This window comes from Geotrypetes seraphini, chromosome 1 (assembly GCF_902459505.1).
Source record: "Geotrypetes seraphini chromosome 1, aGeoSer1.1, whole genome shotgun sequence".
Lineage (NCBI taxonomy): Eukaryota > Metazoa > Chordata > Amphibia > Gymnophiona > Dermophiidae > Geotrypetes > Geotrypetes seraphini.
The window spans coordinates 398,467,863-398,481,373 of record NC_047084.1 but is presented as its reverse complement, the minus strand read 5'-3'; the positions used below and the strand labels follow the sequence as shown (position 1 = coordinate 398,481,373).

At 45.9% G+C, this 13,511-nt stretch overlaps 1 protein-coding gene across 1 annotated transcript in view; it reads left to right on the top strand.

The window, feature by feature from the left end:
• Positions 1-13,511, top strand: part of GNE (glucosamine (UDP-N-acetyl)-2-epimerase/N-acetylmannosamine kinase) — a 547,927-nt gene that overhangs the window by 115,656 nt on the left and 418,760 nt on the right. Inside the window, 1 exon segment of the mRNA XM_033917983.1 lies at positions 1,574-1,726. Within this exon segment, the coding sequence (XP_033773874.1) occupies positions 1,574-1,726 (153 nt within the window).

Here is a 13,511-nt window from a genome sequence, read left to right as displayed (position 1 = left end):
TTTTTTGCGTTTTCCAGCTGGGGCAATTGCAGAGGTAGATAGGATGCGTCCCCAAGATGCAGGCAAGATGCCCGATCACAGCTCTCCTCCCTTTTACCTCCGGATCCTTGGCTTCCCGGGCAAGTGAACCAGTCAAAATGCCCGTTCCGATCCCCTCTGTCTCTCTTCTCCTTCACACCGGGATTCTCTACCTCCCTCCCCCCCTGTGCGTGCTCTCTCACTCAAACTGTGACAGTTTCTGTCAGCTTCTTCCTCACAGGGCGGGTATCGTTCGCCTCTGCTCCTGGACCGTTCCGACCCCCTCTGTCACTCCCAAATGGAGGCGGTCTGTTCCCTCAGAACATGACTGGTTCTCCTTCCAGACGGTCATGCCCACCTTCCAACCACCGCCATCCCTCCCTTCCTTCACCCTCGCCTTTTGCTCTCAGAAGGTTCGGTGGTGTACTGCGCATGCGGAGGCATGGACGCACGGAGTTTGAAGTGTGCATATGTGCTTATTGATAAAATCATTTTCCGTACCTTTGTTGTCTGGTGACTATTTTTCTGTGCTTTTAGCTGTTTCCAGTGCCTCCTGCATGCTTCTCCTCTGGTCCTACTTCCATCCTCCATCTTCTCCCTTCCTTTTACCTCCCCCCTGTCTAGCAGTACCCCTTCTCCCTTCCCTGCTCCCCCTGTCCAGCAGCACTTCTTCTCCCTTCCTTTTACCTCCCCCTGCCTAGCAGTACTCCTTCCTTGCTCCCCCTATCCAGCAGTAACCCTTCTCTCTTCCTTTTTCTTCCTCCCTGTCCAGTAGTACCCCTTCTCCCTTCCCTGCTTCCCCTGTCCAGCATCCGCTAGCTTTAGTTGCGGTTTCTTCAGGCAGCCTCAGGGCTTTTGCTAGGCCAGCCTGCCTTGCATCATCGAAGTGGGCTGGCCTAGCAAAGGCCTCGCGGCTGCTTAATGAAACCGCTGCTACTGCCGCTGCTGGTCTGGGGTTGAGAAGAAGAGGAGTCCTGGCAGCGTAGGCAAAAGGCAGGAAATCAGCTCATGCAGGCACGGGATGATCGGCGGCAGAAGGCGAATTATTCTCATGTGCATGCACGACACGGAAGCATGAAGCACGGAGTTTCAAGTGCGCATGTGCGCTAAGGGTTTTATTATAGTTGATTACTAGTCTTTTATTTTCTTTGGTGCCATGGGTATTGCCCAAGTGCTGCGGATTCACTCTGAGTGTGTTCCTTTGGCGGGAGATTGCAGACTTTTCATTAAAGACTGTCTGCTTCTGGAGGGTGCTCTGTAAGCTTGAACTGCAGTAAGCCCTCTAGACAGCCTGAAGATTGGATCGGGTCTCTGGGATCGGGATTGGGTTTTGGGGGCTTCCCTGCATTCACTGGTCACCCCACCTGTAAAATCCTAAAATTGCTGTTTTACGCTGGTCATGATGAGATATATACCCATCTCTGTAAGATCTATATCTATACCGGTCTGGAGAGGCTAAAAGAAAGAAAAATACCAGGTAAAGAGCCTAATTTCTCATTTTTGTATCTGCCTTTCTTAGTGAACCATTACATTTGTGGGGTTTTTTTCTGCTTAGGTGATGGTGTGAAACCTGAAAATTATATTGTGGCACTGCAACACCCTGTCACTACTGACATAAAACATTCTATAAAGATGTTTGAACTCACATTGGATGCACTGATCTCTTTCAACAAAAAGACACTAATTCTCTTCCCAAATATCGATGCAGGTAAGGTGGCCCGTTTTTAATCATTCTATATTGAATATTTGGTGGGCTGAGTGGGGTGGGGGGGGAGGGGTGAGAGAGAAAAAAATCCAAGTGATCAGAAAAAAATTAAGTGTTCCATTTATAAGATGGTTATGCATAGCATTGCACAGAAATTTTCTGGTTGAAAACACTTTAGTGATAATGATGCCAGTTGTGATACTAGTGTTGTCTGCTTGCTGTATATCTATTTTATTTTTGAGATGCTTTCTTTTTTGTTTTATCATCCTGCTAGACCAGATTTTCAGTGACATCATTGTAAGGAGACCAGATTTTCAGTGACATCATTGTAAGGATCGATGCAGTCCTGAAACTTGCTGGTAGTCTCTGCCTCCAGCAGATAGTGGCAGTTTGGATTGAGTGTCTTGTTTCTGCCTGTTTGATCTCCAGGGAATTAATTCACATATTCTCTGGTCGAGCTGTGACTATCCCCTAGCTAGGAACAGACCTATAGACCTACCTGGAGGGCTTTTTCTAGATCTGCCTGTGGCCTCGGTGCTATTCCTCTACTGCCGTCCACTTAAGTGGAAACAGAAAGTTACATCAGAGAGGGGCGGACTGCAGCAATGGAACAGTGCTGAGGAGGCTACAGACAGACCTAGAAAATCACTACCATGCAGGCAACCTTCTTGTATTTTAACAGGTGAGAAGGTCTTCGGAAATGGGTGGGGAGAAGGGAAGGACCTCCCGGCCCACAGGGGCCCACTAGAGCTGTGGTTGCCAGGGCAGCTGTCCTGTTTGCTCCCCCCAATGCTGGCCCTTTTGAGTAGTGTGTGTATCTTGCCTTTAACCCTTTCTTGCTATTTTATATTTGTAAAAAAAAAGATAAAAAGAGGGCAACTCTAGAGGATTTTGCCTTCCTGGGTTCAGCAGTGAGTATGTTATAAGCCTGTGTTGGGTCAACTTCTGGACTATGTGGGGGTGGAGGGCAGAATTGTGGATGCTAGAAGTAGCAAGTTGATAAAAGGCTGCTGGTATGATTGCACTTTTCCATGTCAACTTCACAATGGGTTTCTTTTGCCCTTTATAGAAATATAGAAACATGATGGCAGATAAAAGCCAAATGGCCCATCCAGTCTGCCCATCCGTAGTAACCTTTATCTCTTCCTCTCTAAGAGATCCCATGTGATTATCCCAGGCTTTCTTGAAATCAGACACAGTCTCTGTCTCCACCACCTCTACCAGGAGACTGTTCCATGCATCTACCACCCTTTCTGTAAAAAAGTATTTCCTTAGATTACTCCTGAGCTTATCACCTCTTAACTTCAAATGAAAGAGATCTGACTCGTGTGCATTTACACCATGTAGGTATTTAAATGCCTCTATCATACCTCCCCTCTCCTGCCTTTCCTCCAAAGTATACAGATTGAGGTCTTTAAGTCTGTCTCCAAACGCCTTATGACGAAGACCATGCATCATTTTAGAAGCCTTCCTCTGGACTGACTCCATCCTTTTTATATCTTTTTGAAGGTGCGGCCTCCAGAATTGTACACAATATTCTAAATGAGGTCTCACCAGAGTCTTATACAGGGGCATCCCTTTGTGGGATAAAGAAGCCCATTTTGGAGATGGATGGCTTTAGCCCTGTAATAAAAATATTGCATCCATGGAGCGAGGCCTCATTTTAGGCTCCAAGATCCTGGCTAGGACCCCAGTTTTTCAACAACAGGCTCTCTCCATTCTTTAACTACCCACACAGCCGGGGGTTGGGGGCTGCCTTTAGTTAGTTTGGTGACTTCTTTGAAAGGATACATCCAGGGAGGGAGTTGAATTCCAAGATAAGGGTCATTCCATGTTAAATGGTCTAATTTTAGAAAAGTGCCTCACCTCACCAAAACAGATTTTGATAAAACTTTGTATGCCAAGTCTTACATAACTAACATGACCATTTATTTTTTTCATCAAAACGGAACATCTATTAATATTCAGTCCTGCCCCTAATCCTGCCCTAGCCCCGCCCCCAATCTCTTCCATTCATTTTTCATGTACACACAATATCTTATTATTTCATAATGGTAACCATAAAATTAAAAAAAAACAAAGCACCCTATACACAGAGAAAATATTAATTATCATTTATATTTGGGGGGTTTCAACAATGTCACCTCAGTAACTATAGAAAAGTAGACCAATATAGTGCAAAATTTAGACAGCAGATATAAATTCTCAAAACTGACACATTTTGATCACTAAATTGAAAATAAAATCATTTTTCCTACTTTTGCTGTCTGGTGATTTCATGAGTCTCTGGTTGCGTTTCCTTCTGACTGTGCATCCTATCTTTCATTTCTTTCTGCACTCAGGCCCAACCCTCCCTCCTTCCAAAACCAATTTCGCTGTTACCGCCCCAACATTGTGGAACTCACTGCCACAACATCTCCGAGATGAACAACAACTTGCTAAATTTAAAATAAATCTAAAGACATTCTTATTTCAGGATGCATTTAACCAAACCTAAAAAAAAAAAAAAAAAAAAAAATGCTCTTTTTCATTCATTAGACAAGTATCCATTATTCATTACATTAACGTTCCCCCCTCCTCATGTTCATCCCCTCCCCACTCTCTCCATTTCTTCTATACAATGTAACTTTTTTTTCCCTTCCCCCACAATTTCCTCACATTCAAGTAAGTCAAGTCTTTGTCATTTATGTTTAATTTAAGATATTTCCATTCACATCCTATTACTATTAATTCTTTTTTTTAAGCTGATTGTTAACCGGCCAGACAATTGTTTGATGGTCGGGATATTAAAAACCAATAAACTTGGAAACTTGGAAACTTCCTTCCTATGTCCTTAGTGCCCTCAATGCCTTCCTATGTCCTTAGTGTCCCCAGCGCCTCCTTCCTATGTCCTTAGTGCCCCCAGTGGCTCCTTCCTATGTCCTTAGTGTCCCTAGCGCCTCCTTCCTATGTCCTTAGTGCCCCCAGTGCCTCCTTCATATGTCCTTAGTGCCCCCAGTGCCTCCTTCCTATGTCCTTAGTGCCCCCAGCGCCTCCTTCCTATGTCCTTAGTGCCCCCAGTGCCCCCTTCCTATGTCCTTAGTGCCCCCAGTGCCTCCTTCCTATGGCCTTAGTGTCCCCAGCGCCCCTTCCTATGTCCTTAGTGCCCCCTTACTATGTCTTTAGTGTCCCCAGTGCCTCCTTCCTAAGTCCCCTCACTGCCTTCCAGCCTTTGTCCCACCCCCTCCCAAAAAGCCTGCCTGCCTACCTCCCCCAGAGCCAGCCTGCCTGCCTACCTCCGCCAGAGCCTGCCTGCCTACCTCCCTCCCTCCCTCAGAGCCAGCCAGCTAGCCAGCCTGCCTACCTGCCTGCCTACCTCCTCCCCCCCCCACCCGCGGAAAACAAAAGCCTCCCTCCAGGCCTGATTTAAACTCTTCCCCCCCCGGTCCACCGCCGCTAATCCTCTGCTTACCTCCCGCTAATCGCGCCCAGAAGCCTTTTTCCCGACGTCAATTCTGACGTCGGAGAGGACGTTCCGGGCCAGCCAGGCAGCGATTAGCTGGCCCGGAACTAGAGGTCTGCATGGGAACGGGGATCGCGGGAACCCCGCGGGCTACCCTTCCGCTACACGGGACTCCCATGGGGATCCCACTCTAGTCAACGTGACTCCCGTGGGGCTCCCACCCTGGTCAACGGGACTCCCACGGGGCTCCCAAACACACCACAGGACTTCCACGGAGATGGAATCGAGATTTCTTCAGAGCCTACCTTGTGATCCGTGACCTCCATGGATTTAATTGCAATCTAATTAAGAGACCGGCGCTGCTGCAGAGCTCAGCATGTAGGCACATGTCCACAGGCAGGGAGTCTTGCTCCTGATTGGCTGAAAGATGGTCACATGCAGGGCTAGAGCCAGTACTTAATGAGGAGAGCTACTGATAGGCCCAACAGAGAGAACCTGAGGAGGACCCACTACTAACTGGATCAAGCCAAGCTGAGCTCGAGAAGGACCCACTGGACCCGACTCCCGTCTCGATCCGAGCAGGACCACCCAACCACCTGAACCGATCGAGGAGGAGGACCGTTCGGTTCCGTCCTGAGTGACCCGACGAGGAGGCCCTCACCACTGCCAATAACCTTACAGACCCGAAGAGCACGTGCTCCAGCCAAGAGGACCCTCAGCCGACCGAAGAGCCCCGGGCCATGACCACCAGACCAGGGAGACCCGAAGAGCACGTGCTCACTGCTCTGGCCAAAAGGACCCTCAGCCGACTGAAGAGCCCCAGGCCAGGAACACCCGACCAGACCCGAAGAGCACGTGCTCAGGCCAAAAGGTCCCTCAACTGACCGAAGAGCCCCAGGCAAGGACTGTCACCAGCCAGGACCAGACCTGAGCCCCAGCTGAAGAGGACCACCCGACTGAGCAGCCGATCCCTCCAGTCACCCCACCCAATGAGGAGAGGAGAGAACAGACCGGAGGAGCCGACCTGAGCCCAAAGTTAAACTTTAAGCCCCGACAGAGACTCGAGGACCGGAGGAACATTTAGAGCACCGACCTGACCTGACTAGAGCAACGAGTTGAGGAGGAGACCGAGAAATTAGGTAAGAAATTATTAGCTATTTTTATCTAAACACGTGAAATACATTTGCTTAAATGTTTTTTATGATATTTTATTATTCATAATAGTGAGGTTACCAGCTATTTCATTTGTTGTTTATAATTATAGTACAGTGGTACCTCGGTTTACGAGTGCACTGGTTTGCGAGTGTTTTTCAGAACGTGAACTCGCAGGCCTTGAGCATGCGCAGATGCTCAAGGCCCAGCAGAAGAGGAGGCCGATCTTCGGGCACCGGCACCAAGCACAGGACATGCCGGTGCCCAGATGAGGGTAAGAAGCGGCGGGGGGGGTGCCGGATCACGGCGGGAGGGTGCCCAATCGCATCGGGGGGTGCCCAATCCCGTCGGGGGGTGCCGGATCGCTGGGGGGGGGGGGGGTGCCGGATCGCAGGGGGGCCTTCGGGGGGAGCAATGCACTGTATTAGCTAAGAAGAAAAAACATAAAAAATCGTGAAGCCACAGCATTGATCATCCAAGCTGAAGAAGATAAGTGCTATATATTTTTATTGCATTTATTTATTGTGTATTTTGAATAACATACATAGCAAACAAGAGCATATATGAATAATTATTTAAAGAACTCATCAGTGCGATGATGGTCCTGGAACAACTTGCTATGGTCTCCATATGTGCAATCCGGTCTCCATGCAGACTACATAAGACTGAGCACTTATAATGTACTATTATGAATGATCTTTAAGGGTTTTTAATACAATACTATAATTGTAAACAAATGAAATAGCTGGTAACCTCACTATTATTAGTTATACAGAAGCACCAGCAGTGCATATTTTGAACTAATAATATTAAATATTATTATTCATTACATTTATACATATCTCTATAATAAAACCCTAAGCAGGGCATGCGCACTCCCACCTGCGTGTTCTGTATGTCCGTGACCGGAAGGAGTGCGCATGCGCGCCTACAACTTCCCCATACTCGCGGCCCTGTTTGCATTCCAGTGGCAGCAACTGAGTAGTGGAGAGCATGACTCTCCACAAACCTCCTGGCTCCAGCAGCGTAGGCAGCACTTTAAACACGCTGCTTCGCGCCCTTCTACTGCCGACAGAAGCGGGAGAGGAAATCGGCAGTAGAAGGCCACGAAGCAGCGTGTTTAAAGTGCTGCCAATGCGACTGGAGCTGGGAGGTTTGTCGGCGGTGGGAGGGTCGGATGGGAGGGTCAGGAGCAGGCCAGATCGAGCAGGACAACGCAGTAAAAGAAGGGGGAGGGGCCGAACGGAGCAGGCCAGATCGTGGTAAGAGAAGGGAAAGAGGGGTGGGGGAAATGCTGCTACTGCTACACAGGGACCTGTAGGGGAAGGGAAATACCGCTGCTGCTTCTGCACAGGAAAGGGGGGGATAGGAGGGAAATGCTGTTTCTACTGCATAGGGAAGTGGGATGGAAATGCTGCTGCACAGGGAAATGGGAAAAAATGATAGACAGACAGCGGGAGGGAGGGAGACAGAAAGAAAGAAAGACACAGGGGCAGGGAGAGGGACAGAAAGACAGACAGAGAAAGGGGGCCAGGGAGAGAGAGAGAGAGTCAGCGGGAGGGAGACACACAGACATATATTCTAGCACCCTTTAATGTAACGGGCTTAATGACTAGATAATAAAACCCTAAGCGGCGCATGCGCACTCCTATCTGCGTGTTCCGTATGTCTGTGGCCGGAAGGAGTGCGCATGCGCGCCCTACAACTGCCCCACACTCGCGAAGGGAGAAGATACAGAAACAAAGAGAGACAGCCAGGGAGAGAGACAGTAAGACAGGGGGCCAGGGAAGAGACAGAGGCACACAGGGGGACAGAGACAGAAAGAAAGGGGGCAGGAAGAGAGATAAAAAACATAAAGTAAGAAAGAAAGAAATGCCTCAGCGACCCATTGTGCTAAAAGTCTACACATCTATTCTAGCACCCGTTAATGTAACGGGCTTAAACACTAGTCTTTATATGTTTGTATATTTTTATACTTGGATGTCCTTTATTTGATTATGTTTTATTTGCTTGTATATGATCATTATGATGGGATGCTTTGTAAAGTGGGGGGCAGTGAGGTGCCTAACTTTAGGAGCTACAAAGATATAGAAGATGAAAAAATGAGGCTAAATGGAAACAACTACAGCGGAGCAATCCTCACTCAACAGGATTAAGTATAGGATGGCAAATGGGCTCAAAGTCATTTACATCAATACTTGGCTCATTGCATTTGATAGAGGAGGCAATGATATGAGCCAAGTTAAAACATCTACACTGGATTTCTGTAGTGATGTAAATGGCTTTGAGCCCATTTGCCATCCTATACTTAATCCTGTTGAGTGAGAAATCCTCACTGAGGATTGCTCCGTTGTGGTTGTGCCTAATATTAGGTGCCCTTTATAGAATCAGTCTCTAACTGTATTAATAACTGGACTGATCTACCTGTACTAGAAACTGGATTGAATGTCCATGTCAAACTGTCCATTGTAACTTCCTGGGTAACTGACCCTTCTACAGTAAGTGCTCAGTATTGTTTGGCCAATTTCCAGCAAATATCACTTACAACAGTAATTACCAGAACTTTACAGCCTGTTTTCTAATTCCTTCTGGGAATCCAAGTGAATGAAAATGTGTCTCAATTTCTATACAGAGTTTTTTATAAATTGTAATCATTAGATCAAATATTAATTTATTGGCATGGATTTCATATCTTTCAAGAATAATCTCATTTCATTTGTTTGCACTGCAGTGGGTTTGTCCAGTTTGATACCAGAGGCTCAGAGCTGCTAAACACTGGTCTGTTTGCAATGACAGGGCTCCTTTTACTAAGCTGTGCTAGCGGTTTTAGCACGTGCTACAATGCTGCATGCACTAGACACTAACGCCTCCATTAAGCTGGCATTAGTTTTTCCGCATAGTGTGGGGGTTAGCACTCGCTAAAAACACTACCGCAGCTTAGTAAAAGGAGCCCTTAAAATATTAGCACTGAGGGGATTGTCTATTTCTCTCAAAGGCGATCATAAAGATTGTGTGATCTGTTATCAGGAAGTTACTATTATGTGGATCAGATCAGAGTATAAATTTCAAAGCTTTCATAAAGGTTTTATTGGGTAACGGTTTTGTTTTTTAAAGATATACAAGCAATTTCCAAAAATCATTACAATTAGAATATATGTACAATAAACATGATTATTTTTGAGTCAATATTCAAAATCATTTATATGGTTAGCTTTTTTTTTTTTTTAATGGAGGGAGATGCCATCCAGAGCCTAGACACCACATTTTGCTCAGTACAGTCTCTGAAATACATTTTAAATTAATTTTTCCATTTTTATTGGTTACAGAGACTGATTTCTGTTTGTTGTGATGGAGAAGAAAACTGGAGTTCAGAAATTTGTAGATACAAACAGTGACCGTATTTCATATGTAACAAATAAGGGCAAGAGTGAAGTATGGAACTTTTTTAAAGTGGTAATGGTTGATGGGTTCACAAAGGGCAGGTCCTGCCAATCCAATCTTATCAGCTTCTTTGACTGGGTAACAAGGAAGCTGGACTCGGGAGAGTCCCTGGACATCATGTACTTGGACTTCAGTAAAGCTTTTGATAGCGTCCCCCACCGTAGGTTATTGAGCAAGATGAAATCCATGGGACTAGGGGTTACTCTAACGATATGGGTCAATGACTGGCTAAGCGGTAGGCTTCAGAGGGTGGTGGTAAATGGTAACCTCTCTAGAACGTCAGAGGTGACCAGTGGAGTGCCGCAGGGCTCAGTTCTGGGTCCGATCCTCTTCAACATATTTGTAGGAGACCTACTTCGGGGGCTTCAAGGTAAAATAACACTGTTCACCGACGATGCCAAATTATGTAACATTGTAAGTAAAAGCGACTTGTCCGACAGCATGAAGCAGGACCTGCTGTTATTGGAACACTTGTCCTCGATCTGGCAGCTGAACTTCAACGCAAAGAAATGCAAGGTCATGCACCTAGGCAACAATAACCCATGCAGAACGTACACACCTTGGCTAGGACTGTGGCAGAACGAGATTTAGGGATGATCATCAGTGAAGACATGAAAACTGCCAATCAAGTGGAGAAAGCTTCATCCAAGGCCAGACAAATGCTAGGTTATATCCGTAGAAGCTTCATTAGCCGGAAGCCCGAGGTCATTATGCCGTTGTACAGAGCCATGGTGAGACCTCATCTGGAGTACTGTGTACAATTCTGGAGGCCACACTACCATAAGGATGTGCTGAGAGTTGAGTCGGTTCAGAGAATGGCCACCCGGATGGTTTTGCGGCTCAAGGATCTCACGTACGAGGAAAGGCTGAACAGATTGCGGCTATACTCTCTCGAACAACGCAGGGAGAGGGGGGACATGATCGAGACATTTAAGTATATCACTGGTCGTGTAGAGGTGGAAGATGATATTTTCTTTCTTAAAGGAACCTCAGCCACAAGAGGGCATCCGCTGAAACTCAGGGGCGGGAAATTTCATGGCGACACCAGGAAGTATTTCTTCACAGAGAGAGTGGTTGACCATTGGAACAAGCTCCCAGAGCAGGTGATCATGGCCAACAGCGTGCCTGATTTCAAGAATAAGTGGGATGCCCACGTCGGATCTCTATGAGGGAAGTGTAAAGGTATCGCCACCTGAGTGTGATCTCTAGGAGGGTAGTTAGGGAGGGTTAATAGAGTGGGTGGACTTGATGGGCTATAGCCCTTTTCTGCTGTCATTTTCTATGTTTCTATGTTTTGCACTTTGCTCAAGATGCAAGACAATTCTCTCTTGGAGATCATGTGATGGAACCAATGGCTTATGGGCTCACAAGGACTATTGTGCAAACCGGATGCCAGCAACAAAGATTACAGCACTACCAGGTTTTTCTCTGTCAAGTAATACCAATAAAGTACCTGTTAACCTAAAATCTGATTTAGCTGATGTTTTGGTTGCTATGTGTGCAACAGATGTCAGGCCTTTTTCTATCGTTGAAGGGGAAGGATTTAGAAACTTGGCAACGAAGCTCGTCTCCATAGGTGCTAAATATGGGAATGTTGACCTGGACCAATTCCTGCCCTGTGGGTCAACTATCTCTCATCATCTTGATGGTGTTGTAGAGAAACAGAAGATCACACTTATTGACAAGTTAGCCTCAGTTTGAGGTAACAACTGATCTCTGGACACACAAGCAAAGCAACCACAGCTACATAACTGTGACTGTACAGTATGTTAATAACTGGCTAACTGAATCATATATCTTGGCTACTCGATTACTGGATGAGCATCATACATCCGAAAATATAAAATGGACAGTAAAGTCAATTCTGAATGAGTTTAGGGCGCATCGTCAAGACAATGTGTTCACCACAGACAATGCCAGTAATACGAAAGCTACCTTTCGAGAATACACGTGGATTGGATGTTCATGTCATAATCTGAATCTCTTTTTGTCACATGGACTGCAGCAGACTAATTTGCAGGGCACTGGTTTGCCACCTGAGGTTGCCAAACTTATTGACACCTCGAAAGAACTGGTGACATTGGCAAAACGCACAAAAATTAACAATCAGCTGCTAACAACACTTAAGCAGTGTGTGTCAACGCGATGGAACAGTGTGCTGTTGACACTGAAATCAGTATCATCCAATTTTTTAGATCTTCATGCACAGAGCCAAATTTTAATAGAAATGTTTTGCGTCTGCTGGCTGATATGAATGAAGACTTGTTGGCTGATGTCATTCAGATTTTGGAACCTGTTGATGTGGCCACAAAATGCCTCTCAACTGACAAGAGCCCCTCATTGCATCTGGTATTACCTACAAAAATAAAGCTGCAAAAACACTTCACTGCAAAGCCTTCTGACTGTTGCTTCATCATACAGCTGAAAACCCATCTGCTTAACATGTTGGATAAATACTTCCCAGTTCATCAGTTACATTGTACTGCTGCTTTGCTGGATCCACGGTTTAAAGGTAATTTCGGAGCGTTAGCACCAGCAGAATATGCTTGAACCAGATGGTAGATAGGCTTGAACCAGATGGTAGATCGGCTGCCAGCAGCAGACACTCAAGATGACTCATTTGTCTTGCAGCATCATAAGAAAATAAAACTAGATGAAAGTTTCTTTGAAGACCTATATTCTTCAACTTCTTCAAATATGTCTGAGGTATGTATATTTTCTTTACATAGTTCAATATTTTTACTTATGACAATATTACAAGCTAGATACACCTTCTAAACTATGTAATCTGCTTTTCTCAGGTGGATGCATACTTGACGTCTACTGGCAAAATCACAGAGGATATCTTGTATTATTGGAAGGCCAAATCTACAAATTGGAGAAAACTTTCTGAAGTGGCCAGACGAGTCCTTGGAGTGCCTGCTGTCAGCACATCATCTGAGCGGTCTTTTTCATCGGCTGGACGTGTTCTGGAGGATAGACGATCACAGCTTGGACCACATACTGTTGATGGACTTCTGTTACTGCATGGACTTAAGAAATAATTATCCCTGACTTGCTTAAGTGTTAACAACTTTTTTTAAAGGTATACATGTAATTTCCAAATATTATTACAATTAAAATATATGTACAGTCAACATTATTGTTTTTTGAGGCAATATGGGTCAATATTCAAAATCATTTAAAGTTTTAGCTTACTGCACATTTTTCTTATACAACCATTGTACTTTAAAGTTTAAAGTGTCTTTCCGGTGATGCATGCATCTCTTATTTCTATTCAGTTACTTGTTTATATAGTATTTTATTGTTGGTTTAAATAAACTAAGACTTAAAAAAAAACCTTTCTGAAGTAATGTGTGCTTTTTATGGGGGCTGGTTACTTTTATGCGGGGACGGGTGGTAATCCTTGCGGGGACGGGTGGTAATCCTCGCGGGGACGGGTGGGGACGGAAGAGATTCCGGCGGGGACGGGTGGGGACGGGTAGGATTTTGGCAGGGATGGGTGGGATTTCTGTCCCCGCGCAACTCTCTACCCGGAACGTCCTCTCTGACGTCAGAATTGACGTCGGGAAGAAGGCTTCCGGGTGCGAGTAGTGGCAGGGAGGTAAGCAGAGGAGCAGCGGCGGTGGACCGGGGGGGGGGGGGAGTTTAAATCGGGCCTGGAGGGAGGCTTTTGTTTGTTTTTTTGATGCGGCAGGGGAGGGACAGGAAGCTATCGCCTGTCCTGTTGTCCCCGCGCACAGCTTTGGGACA